Source organism: Mesocricetus auratus, unplaced genomic scaffold (assembly GCF_017639785.1).
Source record: "Mesocricetus auratus isolate SY011 unplaced genomic scaffold, BCM_Maur_2.0 Super-Scaffold_100055, whole genome shotgun sequence".
NCBI lineage: Eukaryota > Metazoa > Chordata > Mammalia > Rodentia > Cricetidae > Mesocricetus > Mesocricetus auratus.
In genome coordinates this window covers 1,247,431-1,265,708 of record NW_024429232.1, presented here as the reverse complement: position 1 = coordinate 1,265,708, position 18,278 = coordinate 1,247,431, and the positions used below count along the sequence as shown (strand labels likewise).

Here is an 18,278-nt window from a genome sequence, read left to right as displayed (position 1 = left end):
GACAGTGTTCAACAATGGATATTCTGAATGCTTTCAGACTTGTAAGTTTAAAAAGGCACATTTTATATTTTTATTTATTTATAATTTATTATGTACAGTGTTCTGCCTGCATTGCCTGCAGGCCAGAAGAGGGCACCAGATCATATTACAGATGGTTGTGAGTCACCATGTGGTTGCTGGGAATTGAACTCAGGACCTCTGGAAGAGCAGCCAGTGCTCTCTAGCCCCTCTGGCTTTCCCGGAACTCACTCTGTAGACCAGACTGGCTTCAAATGTACAGAGATCTGCTTGCCTCTGCCTCCTAAGTGACTGGGATTAAAAGCATCTTTTTTTTAAGTGATAAGATATGATTGTGTGGTTCAGGCTGACCAGGAACTCATGATCTGACTCTGGCCTCTTGCGTGTGGATCACTTTTGTCACTCTGTACAGAGACCTCAAGAGCAGTTCTACATGGTCTTGCTTTCCTGAGGGATACATTGCCCTCTGTGGTGGCGTATCAGGAATCTTAGCTACCCTTGCTCACAAATTAGCTTGTCTCACTGTCAGAAACCAGGTTGGAATTCTAACCAGAAGTGTGCTGAGTTTACCTATTAAACTGAGGGGTCTGACAGGATAGTGATACTCTTGTCCATGAAGAGATTCTTATTTCTTCAAATCTGGTTGTCAGGAAAAGTTCACTAATACTTAAGTATTTGGTCCATGGTTAGTTTCAACTTCTGCTTCTCACGGAAGAGACAAGTAGCCTTGTGGGGGTACTGTGTAAATCACTTGTGGCCTCTCAGAGCGGTAGCCAGGGTTGTCCCCGAGGCTTAATGGGAGTAGACCTGGTGTGTGTCACCGAAGTCTTCCCCCTGCCACTGCTAATGGGGTCGGTGTGAGCTCTTCATAGCAGAGCCGCCTGTCAGAACCTCTTTTCCCTTTAGACAGGCCCTCAGGATGAGCGTCCCCGACTACATGCAGTGTGCGGAGGACCACCAGACTCTGCTGGTGGTCGTACAGGCTGTGGGCATCGTCTCCGAGGAGAACTTCTTCAGAATCTACAAGCGGATCTGCTCCGTGAATCAGCTTAGTGTGCGCGACTCTCAGCGCGCGCTCTTCATCCGCTACCGACACCACTACCCTCCTGAGAACAACGAATGGGGGGACTTCCAGACGCACCGCAAGGTGGTGGGCCTCATCACCATCACTGACTGCTTCTCGGCCAAGGACTGGCCACAGACCTTCGAGAAGTTCCACGTGCAGAAGGAGATCTACGGCTCCACGCTCTACGACTCCCGCCTCTTTGTGTTCGGGCTCCAGGGTGATGTGACCGAGCAGCCGCGCCCCGATGTGGCCTTTTATCCCAACTACGATGACTGCGATTCGGTGGAGAAGCGCATCGAAGACTTCATCGAGTCCCTTTTCATTGTTCTGGAGTCCAAGCGCCTGGACAGAGCTACTGACAAGTCCGGGGACAAGATCCCCCTTCTCTGTGTCCCTTTTGAGAAGAAGGATTTCGTGGGACTGGACACGGATAGTAGGTAAGTTAATGTAGGGATGGTTGACCTAGAAGCCCAGAGCTTGGTGCCTCCTCACGTAGGAGGCAAAAGTGATGCAAGAGAGTGCCGCAGCAAGGACCGCTGAGATGTGGCCTATTGGCCACTAAACAAGAGGAGCCTCTTAGGGGTCAGCACATGCACTCCTGGGTGTCACGAGTCCTCTGGTGAGACGCCTGCAGTCATCACTGCCTGTGGCTTCTGAGCACCAGGAAACAGGCTATAGTGAGCTGGGATGAGCTGTGTGTAAAATATAGCACATACTGAAAAAAGAATGTACAATGGATCGTGAATATTTTTTGCATTGATATATGTTAGGTTAAAAGTGAAACTAACATTTATTTCAACCCTTATTTTTGAGATAGGATCTCACATAACCCAGGTTGGTCTCAGACTCTTATGTGGCTGACAGTGACCTTGAACTCCTGCCTTCCCCGTCCAGGTGCTGGTAGCATTAGAGGTGAGACCACCATATCCCACCTGTTTTAATGCTGTGTTGGAACTCAGATCCAGGGTTCCCTGTGTGCCAAAGAAGCACACTACCAACCAGCCACCTCCATACCCCGTTTTTACTTTTTAACTGGTTATGGTGGGTCACACCTATAACCCCAGCCCTCAGGTGGCTGGGGCAGGCAGACCTCTGAATTTGAGGCCAGCTCATTTACAGAATGAGATCCAGGACAGCCAGGGCTACACAGAGAAGCCCTGTCTCAAAAAAAGAAAAAAAGAAAAAAGAAAAGAAAAGAAAACACAAACTATGTGGCAACTAGACACTTGAACTAGCCTCTATGGCTGATGCTCATCTGTCCATGCTGCCCTAGAGCACAGATGAGATTCTGTAGGGAATGCAGTCTAGGTCTCTGACTCCCAGGCTAGGCACTCTACAGGTACCAGGTCATTCCCTTACCCTAGAGCTGCAGGAGGTCAGAAACACCACCCAGGCGCCCCTGGAGAGCCATCTGTATACGTTGACATGTCTACATGCTCTGCATTTCAAAAAGGAACAGGACAACCTGTGGGCTTTGTCCCTAGCCCTGTCCCCTGCACTTTCCTTGGATCACAATTATACCCTGACACTTCAGGCCATTTGTCACGCCCTTAGCCCACCACCCATGCCACAATCTCGCCACTGTGGCTGCTGGCAGAAGAGGTGAGACACAAGTTTAGGCAGAAGCCCTTGCCAAGAGGGGCTCCCTTTTGATAGGGAGGGTTCAAGGTAGCTGTGTCACTCAAAGGCTTGATGGCCTCAGGCAGGAGCCCAAAGAATTGAGTCTGTCCTGCTTCATCATCTGGAATTCAGATCGTGATTCCCAGTGAGGCTCAAATGGCATAATGTGCCTGCTGCAGAATGGGTGAGGCCAAGTAGTATGCTTCTGGAATTATCTATCTAGAGTCACAGAGCAATCTTCTGCTTGGTCCTCAGAATAGAGCAGAAGCTAGGGGGTTGGAAGCAAAGAGCGGCCCCGTCACACGGTCTGCGCTCTTTGGCAAGGTCTGGGTAGAATCTTCATGTCTCACCTGAATTGAAACTTTTGGTGTGTCTTAGGCCCATTCTCCACCTTTGCAGCGGGCCTGTAATTTCATGGCCTGGCTTCCTGGGAGGAAGGGTTAGAAAGTTCCTTAGTTGGAACTGATGTCCCAGCTAAACCCACTTGAAAGCCTCTGCTTTGAACTTGAGGGAGGTAATGGTGCTGGGGGAAACCACAGCTTTGCCGGTTCAGCTTGTTTTATCCTAACTCCATAGTCTCTGCTTTCTGAGACGATCAGGAGGCAGGACAGAGCCTCACTACCAGACTGCTCCTCCTGGTAGCATGAACACATGTCCAAGGTGAAGTGACACAGTATCTCGTAGCGTGAGGGGAAATGTCTGGACGCACATCCAGCTTTGGTCTGGTCCAATAGCAATGTGTTGATTGTACTCGCGGAACAAGCCCTGGGTGTGCATGGCTGTGAGTCTATACTCGCACAGGCCCCACTCATCAGAGCCATCACGGGTCTTGTACATGTAGGGTGTAACTCTCAAAGTTGTTATTTTTGTTCCTGTATGTTTCTAATTTTGCTTGTCCCTCTTTCTTTTCTTTCTTTCTTTTCTATCATACCGCCCTGTGAGTGTGTTGTTGGGTCTGAAAAGGTAGGCTGTGAACACACCACTGTGAAAGTGGCTAGTTTCCCCATGTGCTGTTCCCATTGCCGCCATTGCTTCAAAAAACCAACACTGCTGCCTAGATCCCTGTGTGTTCTGAGCAGTCCTTTAATTGCTCATTTCCTTCTTTTAGATTTTAGCTTCCTTAGCACCTAACCCATTGATGTTTGATGTTTGTCAAAATACTAGCTCTGGGGACCTTTGAGGTCTTTAGTATTTGGTGACAAATAAGCCTTTACTAACTCCTTTTCGTTTTGAGGATGTGAGATGCCAGTTCATTCGGGCGGCTGCAGAGGTTTTCATGGGGATATTTTTAACCTGGGATACCAAGAGTGCAGCCCTGCTTGACCCCAGGCTTGGAAGCAAGGGAGGCATGCGGTGGGTGGCTGCCTGCGGCTGTGGGATGTGCATGGTGGTTGTGGTAAGACATGTGCAGGTAAGACATGTGGGGAGCAGAGCTGTGGGGGATGCCCATCTTCTCTGCTGCTTTTCCCTGAGGGGCCCATTCCCTATTCCTTTTTTGTGAGCATCTTCTCCCCAGAAAGGGTAGAGGCCACTCTAAGTGGACAGCAGTCTCTCTCTTTCAGAGGGCTTAAGGGTGACCTTTCTAAGACCAGGAAGCCATGACCTTCAAAATAGCTAGTCCATTGAGTCTCAAGCATGCGAGGACCTGTGTTACTGACTGCTATTCCTTTTCTACCTGTAGAGCTCCGCCCAGGCTCTCCCAGCCAGGCTTTCCTCCCTGATATAGGCAGGGGAGGCTGATGGCATGCCACTCTTCTGTGTCATAGATTTAGACCCCTCAGCTTCTGAAGTCAGCCTTGCAAGTTGATCTTTGGCTGACTGAGTGTCATGTTCCCCCCCCCCCCCCCCCCTTCACCTCCCTGGAGGGAAATGGTCTCGTTCTGCATCCAGCTGCCTCCACACACTGCCTCTGAGCCTCCACTTTCTGCTCCGGCCAGATGCAAACACTTAGAGTTTTCATTTACTTTGTCTCCATGGAGAAAGACTGGACTTGCTGAGAGATTCCTTCCCATTTAGGGTTGGGGCCAAAAGGACATTATTGTCACTAGTACATGGAGTTGGAGCTATGCTACAGGGAAAAAAGCAGGAGTCCTACTATGTGCAGGGCTTTTCTGTCACTCAGGAGGTCCTGCATTCATCCATGTGACAGGAGCTTGCCCTGGGCTTTCCTCTTCTCCCCTGCTCACGCTGGCAGACTTGTCACAAAGCCCATAAGACCATGGGGAACAATGAATCTGTGCCCTGTGTGGGGGACAAGGACCCTCCTAGTGCCCCTTGCAGGAGAAACTAACAGTGAGGACCCCCTAGAGGTAGTGCAACACACAGCTCTGGGCACTAGATGTCTGTCAGGCCAGGTCCTGGGGAATGTACCAGGGCACACTTCAGGGACAAAGGGAAGGTCAAATATATTTGTGGTTCTGCCTGGATCATCTGGGTAGTCAGCTGCTAGAGGGGGGCGGCGGGTAGGCATAGGCTGTCAAGAGGTGCTCCGAACAGCTAGGGTTGAATTTGGAGTTAGAGGAGGTGGGATGTGTTGGCATTGGGTCTGTGTCTAGAATCTTAGAAATAGACGAGCTGATCTGGGGAGCCCTTTGGAAGTTGGGAATGGGGAGGGACCAAGTAGTGGAGTGTGAGGAGTAGTATGGACTCTTGGGGTAGCTGACACGTGCCCTGAAGGTGTTGCATATACAGAGGGCTGTCCATCCAGATTGTGAAAACCCTGCTGTGGCCAGATCGGATTAACTTGGGCTCTGGTAGTGATTGCAGGATGGAGCTGCCGTTCAGGGGCAGGATGGGCTTTCCAGCTAATGTCCTATCCGTTCTTTGAACTCGAATGGAAGGTTGGGTAGGTAAGGAGAGAGGTAATAGGAAAGTGGGAGAAAGGTTCTTGACTAATCATGGAATCTGTTTGTCCTCATAATAGACTCAAAGAGACAAACCTCCTGTGACCATAGTAGCTAGTGACTTTGCTTCTAAGTGTGAGCTACTGTGTTATCTTGGGATGCACAGGCTCAGTGCTCTCTGGGGAGGAGGAGGAAGGGTGGCCAAGCCAGCCCAGCCAGCTTTCGACCAACAGCTCGCCACCGAACCTGTGTACCTCACGTCACCAACAGCATCTGAGGTGGGGTCATCAGGGTTTTGCAGCATTCTCAGAGAGTTTAATTGGTGATGTGTCAAGGCTCAGGACGGTCAGACCTTCTCTTTTCTGAGTCTGCTCTGTGATGCTAGGACCTAAAACTCGCCAGTTTTGGAGCCTTAAAAAAAAAGAAAGTCTCCTCACCTAAGTGCTCAAGCTCTGTCACAAGCTCAGAATCCCTTGATGGTTGGGTGGCCCCAAAAAGATTTACCCCAGAGAGACAGTCACTTTGGCAAGGGCGTGTACAGTCAAATACGATCCTTTTACACTTTCCTTTCTGTGTGGTACCAGGGATGGACCCTCGGGCTTCCCCTGTATACTATGCTAAACGTGTGCTCTGCCACTAAATTACAGCCCGAGCCTCACAGAGTGATTAAAGATTTGTTTATTTTTATTCTGTGAGTTTTCTGCCTGTGGGTATGTCTGCCCACCATGTGTGTGCAGGGCCCGTGGAGGGAGAAGGGGTGCTGGGTCCCTGTCAGTGGAGTTAGAGAGTCGTGTGCCACTCTGTGGATGTTGGGAACTGAATGCAGATTGTTTGGAAAAATAGCAAGTGCTGTGCGGACTCCAGCCCTCAGAGTGACACCCCCCCGTTAGGTGGTGAGGCTAGGCTTGTAGCAGTGTTCTGGGCTGACCGTTCTCAGCTGCCCTTGCCCTGTCCGGAATGGTAGGATGCTGGCAGGCCAGGCATGAGGGCTTAGAGCAGCTGGTGGTGAACTCTCCTCTCTCTGGATCTGTGCTGGGGATCATCAGGAAGGAAACTGAAGCAGGAAAGTGACATACAAGGTTATGCTTTGGTAAGGTATGTGGGGAGTGGTAGCCCCTTGTGGGAAGGCCAGGAAGACTCTTCTGGAGACCTTGGGTCTGTGGCTGTGGCTGTGTCTCCTGGGGATGGAAGAACAGCCTAATATAGTGTTTCTTGTTAGCAGGGCTACCCTGGTGTAGCCCTGTGGCCAGGGAGTTAGGTAGGAAAAGCTGATGTGTCCCCTCTACATCTCTGCACATGCGTGTCTTCTGATAGTGTTGGGTGCAGAGAAGCTAAATCCCAGAGTAGCTGGATAGCCAGGGCAGACTGGTAGAGTTGGGCTGGACAGGCTTTACTTCCTGTGGGGATCTGCCAGTTCCTTTGATTTAGTCAGGACCTTCCCCACTCCTGTAGTGGCTCAGTCTTGAGAAGAATTGCTTCCACTTAAGCCAGCTGCAGTTTGCTTTTTAAAAGAATCACATATTTAATATTCCAAGGGTTAGCAGTGTTTTCTGAGGGCATCGTTCTACAGCACAGCCTTGCTGACGTTTAAAGAGCCCCAACTAAGTGTCTACTCAAGCTTGCCCTGAGAGTATGAAGGGGTCCTGTTTGCTAAAGTCGGATAGCTGGCTGATGATATGCCCCATCTCTTTTTATGGAATAATCCTAGGTCTGAAGTTAAAGGCGGGGTGGGGGGAGGGAGGGGGAGTAGAAGGGATCACTGATTTACTTAAAACCTGAGACATCTGCTCCATGATCTCTGTGATAATGTTGAAATTGGAGCTATCTGGGAGGAAGGCTCCGACTGTAGCAGTGTCTGAGTAGGTAGCAGTCTTGCTTCAGACTACTTTTAAAAACCATGCGGAAGCACAGCTTTGAGACCAGGACCCCTGCAGCTCACGTGACTGGCAATGCTGCTGGCTTCCAACCTTAGAGCCTAACACCACCCTCTCAGCACTTGTCAGTGGTAGAAACTTGCATCATGCTCATGCCGGTGCTGGGCCGAGGCGGGGAAGGGGTGGCAGTAACAAGGCATTTCCCTTGAATTCTGTCTTTCAGACATTACAAGAAGCGGTGCCAGGGACGCATGCGGAAGCACGTGGGAGACTTGTGCCTCCAGGCTGGGATGCTGCAGGATGCCCTGGTACACTACCACATGTCCGTGGAGCTCCTGCGCTCAGTGAATGACTTCCTGTGGCTAGGGGGTAAGACAGTCTGACCAGATGCGTTCACGGGTGGATGTGTCCCCTGGTATTTGATATGAGGAAACGGAAAGGTAGAGGCGGGGTGTGGCAGGCAGTGCCTGATGACTGCTCTGTGAGGTCGCTCCCCTCACTTACCTGCTGCTCGCCTGTACCCTCTAAGTCTTCAGCCTGTGTTGTTGGCCTCTGTTTTGGTTGCCAACGCCCCTACCTCTTCACTCCAGTTCCATTCTCCCAGCTCACAGTAGTGATTCTGAAGATGTAGCGCCACCGTGAGAGACCTGGGTGTGCAGCAAGTGTACAGGAATACCTTGAGAAGGAGATTGGTTGCTGGGTGGTGGTGGTGGTGGCACACGCCTTTGATCCCAGCACTCTGGATGCAGAAGCAGGTGGATCTCTGTGAGATCGAGGCCAGCTTGGTCTACAGAGTGAGTTCGAGGACATCCAAGAAAACAGAGAAACCCTGTCTTGAAAAATCAGGGGATATTGGTCTGCTGCTGTCCTAAATGGTATAGATATGGGCGAAGGGATTTTGGCCTTACCTTGGAGGTATTACTTTTAAATTCCTTCCTTCCCTTCCCTCCCTCCCTCCCTCCCTCCCTCCCTCCCTCCCTCCCTCCCTCCCTCCCTCCCTCCCTCCCTCCATAGGGCCGTGTACTCACTAGCTAAGCACACTGTCACTACTGTGCACACCCCCACCCTACTGTTGAAAGTCTCCAAGCCAGCATACTTCCTGCTCTGCAGCTCTGTGGCCTGTGTAAAACTGCTGGTCCCTGAGGACTAATGAGCTGCCTCAGTGGGTAAAGGGGCCTGCTGCCAAGCCTGATGGCCCAAGTTCAATCCCCTGCACCTACATATTGGAAGGGGAGACCTAACCCTCCTAAGTTGTCCTATGACTTGGCCAAACACAGCCCTCACTCACACCCCATTAAATAAATTAAATGTAACCAACCAAACAAAAAGAACCCTGAAAATGAAGGTCCTATGAATAAATGAGAAAATAAAGTTTTCCTGGGTACATAGGCCATCAGTCACACCCTGAGCCTGCTAGCCTCTTGTGTTTCCCTCCTGGACATGGCCTGCAAGAGACAGGTGGCACATCTCTGTGTGCTGCAGAACTAGTGATCCCCCCCTTTTCTCTGAGACAGGCTCTCTCTGGCCTGTAACTCATTATGTAGACTGGGCCAGTTTTGAACTCACAGAGACCCCCCCGCCTCCTCGGCCTCCCAAGTGCTGAGACAAAGGCATGTACCACCACGCCCAGCCAATGGTCTCTAACTGTAAACTTTGTTTTTGGTAAACTGGCATGTTCAAATAAGAATGACTGTTTAAGTCGATCTTATCCCCTGTAGGGCGACTCTGCTAATCATCTTTTGCTTCTCTTTGTCACCCAGCTGCCCTGGAAGGGCTGTGCTCCGCTTCTGTCATTTCCCACTATCCTGGAGGAACTGGTGGCAAGTCTGGGGCTCGGAGGCTCCAAGGCAGCTCACTTCCCTCAGAAGCAGCCAACAGGCACCGGCCAGGTGAGCCTCTCTGCAGCCTGTACCCACTGCAGCTTCTGGGGGGCCCGGGGAGTAGCGTGCGCTGCTGTGTGAGGAATGCTTCTATGTTGGAGGACTCTGTGCGTGCTGAAGTCTCAGAGATGTGTTTCCTGGCTCATCAGTCTTACTGGTACAGGGAGAGCTCACCTATACTGATTGCTGAGTCAGAAACTCTTGCTGAACTTCCTGGGCAGAATGAACTCGGGTACCTGTGTACTGGGTAACACTGATCCCTGGAGTCAGTTCTGACTGCTAATGCAGGGGCCAGGGCTATTTCTGGTTTCATTGAAATTTTCCTTGTGAGTTAAGCTTGGCTTACTCATATTTGGCTCCAGCAAAGAGTGGAAGACTTCCCTGGATGAGGAGACCCACAGATGAACTTTTGACCCTTAGTGTATTACTGGTCACAGTGCAGCAGATGAAGAATGCCCTACCTCAAGGCCAAAGCCAAAGGTGATCTGTGACATTCTTAGGAAACCTTCACAAAGAGTAAGCCATATTTTCTCCTAAAGGGGGGCAAAGCAGTGCCATTGCAAAACACAGCTCTCACTCAAAAGGGAAGGAGGCAGTTTATTCTGAACCAAATGTAAATGATTATTGTCCAGGAACATAGACTCAGCTTGTCCAGAGGGACATTTTCCACCATGTATGTGGTTATATGGACTTTAGAGTGACAGAACCAAAGACAGTCACAGACAGGTACACTCACCAAGTACACTGATAAGGGCATCAGTCGGATGAGCTACAGCAAAGCAGGGACATGTCACAGACAGGTACACTCACCAAGTACACTGATAAGGACATCAGTCGGATGAGCTACAGCAAAGCAGGGACATGTCTGCTGTGGGAATGTCTGATGACATTCATAGCCTTTGGGGAGTGGAAGGTAGGAGGGATCTACCAAGTTAATGTGTCACCTGGGTTTGAACCTGATGGTCACAAGATTGTTGTCCCAGATGTGGGCAAGGTGCTAACGACAATCCAGGATAAGTTTGGCTCTTGGTCTGTCACAATCAAACCCTGTAGCCACGGGAGTAGTCGCTCAGTCAGCCTGTAGAATCTCACACAGAGGCTTGGCTCCCTCAGGAAACTTCGGCCTCCAATAATTAACATGCTAGAAGGGGGTCATAGTACATGAAGGCACATGGTTCTTGAGGTCCCTTTATGCTTGCCTACCAGAGGCCCCTTGTGGCACCTCCGTCGTCAGAGAGGCCATGCTGACTCCCACAGATGCTGCACCGTGTGCTGTGCTGAGTGTACCTGCAGGCCCTGCTGTGCCACCACAGCCTTTGGAGTTTCACTCTTACTCAGCTTCTAGGTGCTTGGCCTCTGGTCTCTAGAGCCTTTTTAAGGTTTTCAGTGTGCCGACTGCTCCCTGACGTGATGGCAGAGACTGGGCGCTTCTAGGGTGACACTTCATTTGCTCCTTTGCTGGGTACGGGCAGAAGAAGCTCAACCAACTGAAGAACTGTCCGTGTCTCAGGTGAAGTGCCTTTATTTAGCTTCACTTTGTATGAAAATGTTGGAAGTTTTCACTGTTGAAGACAGCCTATGCCTTAAAACACTCTGGTGACAGCTGGAAGACCAGGAGGTCAGAGACTGGCCGCAGCAGAGGGAGGTGCTGGCATTCAGCACATCAACAGGCTGGGTCTGGGGACAGATGTGCCATCTTATTTCAGATTCTGAGCTCCAGACAATCTGGCATGTAGTGGCAGTCTGTCTTACTGCAGAGAGGTGAACATTTACTGCAGACAAGCTGAGCATTTAGCGTCCTCTCTTATATCTTGTGAGTCCAGCCACAGAAGAGAAGAAACCTAAACGCCTGTTTGTTTCATGTGACTGGGACCAAGTTGTGTAATTTCAAGACCTGAAACAGGAGGATCACCATGAGTCCAAGGCCTGCTTGAACCATGTCTTGAGTTGCAGGCCAACCTGGGCTATAGAGAAAGATCTTGTTTCCAAAGATATTGAAAGGCTGGGGGTATGGCTCAGCGGGTAATGGCACTTGCCCCTGAGCCTGAAGACCTGAGTTTAACCCATGCAACTCACGAGGTAGAAGCAAAGAACTGACTTTCACAAGATGTCCTCAGACCACCACCACCACCACCACCACCACAGAAGCACGCATGCACACACGCGCACACACACACACGCTTTCTCTCTCTCTGTCTCTGTCTCTCTGTCTCGTCTCTGTCTCTGTCTCTCTCCCTCTCTCTCTCTGTCTCTGTCTCTCTCCCTCTGTCTCTGTCTCTCTGTCTCTGTCTCTGTCTCTCCCTCTCTGTCTCTGTCTCTGTCTCTCTGTCTCTGTCTCTGTCTCTGTCTCTCTCTCTGTCTCTGTCTCTGTCTCTCTCTCTCTCTCTCTCAGAGGGACTGGGAGATGGTTTAGTGGGTAAGAACATGCGCCTTTCAAACATGAGAAACCCAGCACTGGGTGGCAGAGACAAGCTCTCTTACTTTCTTTTCGACTCTGACAAAAGCAACTTATGGGAGATGGCTGCTTTGTTAAAAAAATATTTATTTGTGAGTATGTATGTATCCTTGCACATGTTTGAGGATATATCTGGAGGTTTGAAGAGAGCATTGAACCCCTTACGGTTATGGTTGTAAGGAACCAGATGCGGGTGCTGGGAATTGAACTTTAGTCCTCTGTAAGAGCAGCACCAGCTCTTAACCTCTTGACCAGATCATTACTGTTTCTCCAGACCCCTCAGTTACTTTTGGGAAAAATGCAAAGGCTGGGAGAAAGTTTTGCAGCTGACTGCTTGAAGGACCAGATCCCTGCCTCTCAGCTTCCCTACCAGATGGCTCCCAGATCCTGTTATACTGTCATCTGGGAGCCTGTCTCTTTTGCTGACATCTGGCTGTCCCACGTTTTAATTTGGTGACTGAACAGCTCTGAAGCCGACCATTGCCTGTGCTAGCTGAACGGGGTCCATGAGCTCTGGATCATTGTGCAGACCCTGGGAGGATTCTTGCAGGATGTTCCATAGGTGTTGCTGCTGTACTTAACTTTGTTTATTATTCTTGCTGCTTTTTATTATTAGTCTTTATTTTTTCCACTTGTACAAGAGGACCTAAACCAGATGCATTGAATGTGGTTTCTTCATTTGATGCTTCAGACTAGTCCTCAGTATGTATTTGGAAAAAGCCTTCTGGTTCCATGCTTTTTGTCTCGTCAGCTGCGTGTGAAGGTTTCAGGTATGCTGTCAGAGCAGCAGTGAAGCCAGACTTTCCCTCGAGTATTCGGTTAGCTCGATGTCACTGCTCTGCAGCACCTTGCAGATGAGAAGAGGAAGGCTTCCAGCCAGGCCTAAGATTCCCTCTCTACCCCTGTGCTTATTAGTGGGCACCCTGAGGGTCAGGAGAAGTCTTGGCTTCTGGTTCAGCTGAGTTGGTTGCGTAGAGGTACTATGCTCAGCTATATGCATTATGTGTGTATTGAACTTGTAGGTCTTACCCTGTGTCTCTCGTCAGGTCTGGTCACCATTCTCAATAAGCCAATTAAAAGTGGGAAGCAGAGGGGCTGGAGAGATGGCTCAGAGGTTGAGAGCTCTGACTGCTCTTCCAGGGGTTCTGAGTTCAATTCCCAGCAACCACATGGTGGCTCACAACCATCTACAATTCAGTCTGATGCCCTCTCCTGGCGTATAGGCAGAACACTGTATATGTAATAAATACATAAATCTAAAAACAAAAAAGTGGGAAGCAGAAAAAGGAGATTTATTCCGTATGGCCACATTGGGAAGAGGGTTGAGAGTCTTGTCGTGTAGCCTACCCCAGCCTTGAACCTGATTCTGCTCCACTCCTCCCACCATTACTGAGGTTATGGGCACGCTGGATACTGGGACTGTAATTTTATCTTTGGCAATTTCTATAGAATTAGAGTAGGAAGAAATAGTGTTATGAGAAAAGACCAGTAAAGAAGTAGAGGAGCCAGGGCCTGGTGCACAGGGTTGTAATCTTAGTGGGAAGGCTGAGGCAGGAGGATGGTTAAGTTTAAACTTCAAGGCCTGCCTGGTCTCAAAAATAAAATTAAAAAGTCGGAGATGGCTCTTGTTTAAGGGTTCCACAGCTGTGCTCTCAGGGTGCCTTACCTTCTTCCTGAGTGTCTCTCTTTCTCTTAACCCTTGTACTTAATGCTAGCGTTTGGGAGGCAGAGGCAGGTGGATTTCTGTGAGTTAGGTCAGACTGATCTATAGAGCAAATTCCAGGCCAACCAGGGCTACATAGAGACCCTGTCTCAAACAAACAAAAACCTAACAAATTCCAGTTCTGCATTTTAGAAAGGGGTTGGGGATCTAACTCAGTGGTAGAGTACTTTCCCGCCCACATGAAAGCTGGCCTCAGCACACACACACACACACACACACACACACACACAGAGTAAGTGTCCAGGAGGATGGGCGGCAGCAAGGTTAGTGACAATGAAGACACAGTGCTCTCTGACCTAAAGCTACAGGATCACTTCCTGTTTTCGTTTATGTCTTTTGAGACAGAGTCTCATTGTGTAGGTCAGGCGGGCCTGGAGCTCCAGAGTCTTCTGGTTTAGCATCCCTGCTGTACACAACGTGTACGTGTGCATATATAGTATGTATGCACACATCCTTCCTACAACATTACTGAGAAATAAAAAAATTAAATGCAAACAAGGGACTGTAGAGGTAACTTGGTTACCAAAGTGCTTGCCACTCAAGCATGAGGACCTGATCTTTTTGTTGTTGTTTTTTGTTTTTTGAGACACGGTTTCTCTGTGTAGCCCTGGATGTCTTGGGACTCTGTAGGCCAGGCTGACCTCAAACTCAGTGATCCGCTTGCCTCTGCTTCCTGAGTGCTGGGATTAAAGGCCTGTGCCACCACCACCCAGCTGAGGACCTGACTTCTACCTCTAGAACCAATGTGAAAAGAACTGGGTATGGTGGTGTATTGGATTCTCAGTCTGGGGAAGCAGAGACAGGTGAATTCTTGGGTCTGCCTAGCCTAATTGGCATGCCCTAGGCAATTAACAGACCCTGTCTCCAAAAAGAAAATAACACAAAATTTGGTGATTTCTTCAGAGGCATGGCATACAGGGTTGACCTGTGGTCTCCATGTGTGCGTGCGTGCGCATACCTGCTATATTATATAGCATAGCTGGCAACTGCCACCATAATCACAGAGTTTGTTCGTTACACAGACAGTTGAACAGATGAGCTGTTTTGTAAGAACACAGGCCGTTGGGATCTACCTTTTTGAATCTTATTAAATGGTTTACAAATGACAACAGCTAATGATGAGTGTGAGTCTTGGGCCAAGCTCATGTGGAATGCTGCTTGGGCCTCACTGACAACAAGATAGTTTAGCAGATGAGGAAGGCTTTCCCAGTCTCTTGAGAATAGTGGAGCTAACTGCTTCATGTGTAAGCTTACTGCAAAGTTTCTCCTCCTCCCTTTCCTCCTCTTCATCCTTTAAAAATAACAATTATTTCTGTGTGTGTGTGTGTGTATGTGTATGTGTATGTGTTTATGGCATGTGCATGGTGTGTGTGTGTGTAGCATGTGTGTGAAAGTGCTCACAGAGGCCAGAAGAGGGCGTTGGATCCCCTAGAGCTGGAGTTACAGGCAGCTGCATAGTGTGAGTGCCTAGACCTGAATCTGGGTCCTCTGCAAGAGCAACACTCTTAATTGCTGAGCCATCTTTCCAGCCTCCACCAGCTTCTTTGAGATAGGGTCACATGTAACTCATCCTGGCCTTACACTTACTCTGTGGCCAAGGATGACCTTGACCTCCATGATCTCCTCTTCCAAGCACTGGAATTACTGGTGTGTACCACTGTGCCCAATTCATGTGGTGCTGGGGATTGAACTCAGGGCTTTGTGCATACTAAATACATACTAAGAAAACATTCTACCAACTGAGCTACAATTTCAGTATAAACTATCTCTAAACATCACAAATCCTTAGCTTTGACAAGTGTCCTGTAATTCATAATTCATTTTTCCTCTCTGTGTGTGTGTGTGTGTGTGTGTGTGTGTGAGAGAGAGAGAGAGAGAGAGAGAGAGAGAGAGAGAGAGAGAGAGAGAGAGAGAGGGAGAGAGAGAGAGAGAGAGGGGCTAATTGACAGAATGATCTGGGGAGGAGTATTACATTATCACACTTCCTTTGAAACCTTTGATTCCTCAGTCTGTAGTGCTCATATATATTTGGGAAAAAAATCCTTTTGTTATTGATTTATTGGTGAAATGAGGGTTTCTGAAACTCATTTGGGAAGAGTGATGAGCCTGAGTTTGGAGAGCAGGAAGGGGAGAGGTAAGGGGCTCTTTCCTGTTTGTTGAAGTCATGATTAACAGACTCTGTTTTCCCCATGGAAGCCTGCCATGCTGTTGCTCACAGCTGCTGTTAAGGCAGTTGCAAGCGTCTCAGGCTTCTTCTCAGGGTATATGCAAACTATCAAATGTGTTCTACTCGTTGTCTTTAAAAGTGACTTTGTTTTCCAAATAAAAGACCGTAATCTGTTCTTTCTTCCAGGGGCGCAAGAAGTTCTCATTGACCCAGGTACATGATCTCTGTGCTTAGTTTCTTTTGGTTGTTATTATTTTCTTTAAAGTGCTTGTTTCATGGTGTTGTGAATGAATGGGTTTGGTTTCTGGATTGTGATCTTTGGAACATTCTGATTTAAGTAACTTTAAATCAGAACTGTGACAAACCTGATTGTTGTTTGGTCCTTGTTTGATGGGCACCCCACTGCTTCATGTGTTTGGTGAAGAGAAGCAATCTCCCCCTAGCATGGTGACGTGGATGATTGGAGCTGTGCCTTGAGTGCCCTGAGCATGCTTGTGCTGTTGCTTGAATCCCTTCATGGCAATAATGACCCTGCTCTGAGTCTGTGACCTATGCTCCTTTCCACAGTGATTTGAATTTCCTATTACTTTTCTCATAGACTATTATTATTGTTGTTAGTGGTAGCAAACAGATCTTGCTATGTATCCCAGGCTGGCCTTGAATTAGTGGCAATCCTCCTGCTTCAGCCTCCTAACATGTGAGCCATCAAGCCTGGATGTATATGTGTTCTTAAGAAATCTTGCATTTTTTTTCTTTTTTATACTGTTGGGTCTTTCTCTCCTTAGTTTCTGTAATTAATCCAGCAGAAACTTATTTTGTTACAGTGCTTAAGTATTTTGTGATGAGTTCAATTATTTTTGGCTTAATTAGAAACAATGGCCAAGTAGGAACTAGTGCAGTAGCAGACACCTTCCTTCGAAGAACACAAACCAAGCCGGCTGCTTTCATCTCATGGGTGTCTAGATTGGAAGTCACCTCATGTCTGCCTACTTGTACTGTCTGATTCAAGGCCTGCTCTACACTGCTGGCCATGTTTCTCAGTGTTCTTTGTGGGGAGTGTAGAGGACCCAGCTTTTTGTTTGTTTTCTAATGAAAAATGAACACAAGGGGAAGGCTTCCTGTGCCAGGAACCAGTGACTTTGTGTGCTTGTTAGGCCGACAAGCCAGGCATGGTGCTATACACCTGTGATTTCATCAGCACTCAGGGGCTGAGGCAGGAGCCAGCTTCAACTGTGTATCAACAACTCGTCTCAAAGACAAAAATACATCTCTCAAAAACAAACAAGCAAACAAACAAAAGTCCTGGGGACTGAGAGCTGGCTCAGTGGATGAGAATGCTTCCTGCTCTTGCGGAGGGCCTGAGTTTGGTTCCCAGGACCCATGTTGCATGCATGGCTCACAAATGCCTGTAATCCAGCTTGGGGAGTCGGGAACCCTCTTCTGGCTCTGCTGGCATCTGCATGCACACACCCATACATGCATGCAACTGAAGCAAAACAAACAAGCAGTGAAATTAATTTTGAATGCTTTGATATTGTTGATCCAAGATGAGATGAAGTACTGAATTCATTGTACCAGTCATACTTGTGGGAGAAGCTGATGGGGACATATTAAAATGACTTCTGAAAGTCAACCTTTGGTTGAGGTAGGGAAGAGTGTGTGGAAATGTTAGGAATAGCTTCTGCAGCTGAGTTTGCAGAGCTTGGAGCAGATGCAGGCTGGAATATGGCTGTGGGGATGAGCGCAAGTGACCCTTTACATTTCAATTTCTTTTCTTTTCTTTTCTTTTCTTTTCTTTTCTTTTCTTTTCTTTTCTTTTCTTTTCTTTTCTTTTCTTTTCTGAGACCAGGTTTCTCTGTGTGGCTTTGGAACCACTCACTCTGTAGACCAGGCTGTCCTGGAACTCACAGAGATCTGCCTGCCCAGTGCTGAGATTAACGGTGTGTGCCGCGCTGCACCGACTCTTCACATTTCCTTCAGGGCCGTGTCAGAGCCAATGGTTGGGAAAGCCACCAACAGATGATGCAACTGCCAGATAAGATAGTCAGGAGGGAACTGAGGCTCTTCCTACACCCAGCCCTTACCTCACCAGACCCCACCCTACAGCTTGTACCTTCAGGTCTCTGGTAGGAGCTGTTAGACCAGACATAGCCTGGCCATGTTTTACTTGTCCCTCTTGTGCAGTTCAGACCCTGGCAGTTCATAGGGTAGGATGGGGGTGTAGATGGAGTTTCTGTCCCACCTGGTCCCACATAGACACTTATATTGATTATAAACCATTTGGCCCATGACTCAGACTTCTTACTGGCTAGCTCTCTCTCTTAATTATTAACCCATGACTTTTTTTTTTTTTTTTTTTTTTTTTTTTTGGTTTTTCGAGACAGGGTTTCTCTGTGGCTTTGGAGGCTGTCCTGGAACTCACTTGGTAGTCCAGGCTGGTCTCGAACTCACAGAGATCCGCCTGCCTCTGCCTCCCGAGTGCTGGGATTAAGGGCGTGCGCCACCAACGCCCGGCTAACCCATGACTTTTAATCTGTGTATTTCTACATGGCCTTATCTTACCAGAGAACGCCAGGTGCATCCTATCTTTCCGTATCTTCCTGTTCGCTACATGGTGTCTCTCCATCTCCCC

At 48.6% G+C, this 18,278-nt stretch overlaps 1 protein-coding gene across 8 annotated transcripts in view; it reads left to right on the top strand.

Moving 5' to 3' along the window:
• Positions 1-18,278, top strand: part of Trappc9 (trafficking protein particle complex subunit 9) — a 456,271-nt gene that overhangs the window by 7,601 nt on the left and 430,392 nt on the right. For 4 of the 8 annotated variants that reach the window (XM_040736321.1, XM_040736315.1, XM_040736317.1 and 1 more), the window contains exons 2-6: positions 925-1,521; positions 3,647-3,667; positions 7,645-7,790; positions 9,182-9,310; positions 15,833-15,859. In XM_040736321.1, the coding sequence (XP_040592255.1) occupies positions 925-1,521; positions 3,647-3,667; positions 7,645-7,790; positions 9,182-9,310; positions 15,833-15,859 (920 nt within the window). The remainder of the gene's footprint in view (positions 1-924; positions 1,522-3,646; positions 3,668-7,644; positions 7,791-9,181; positions 9,311-15,832; positions 15,860-18,278) is intronic. The other 4 variants (XM_040736318.1, XM_040736319.1, XM_040736316.1 and 1 more) reach the window with 4 other exon arrangements.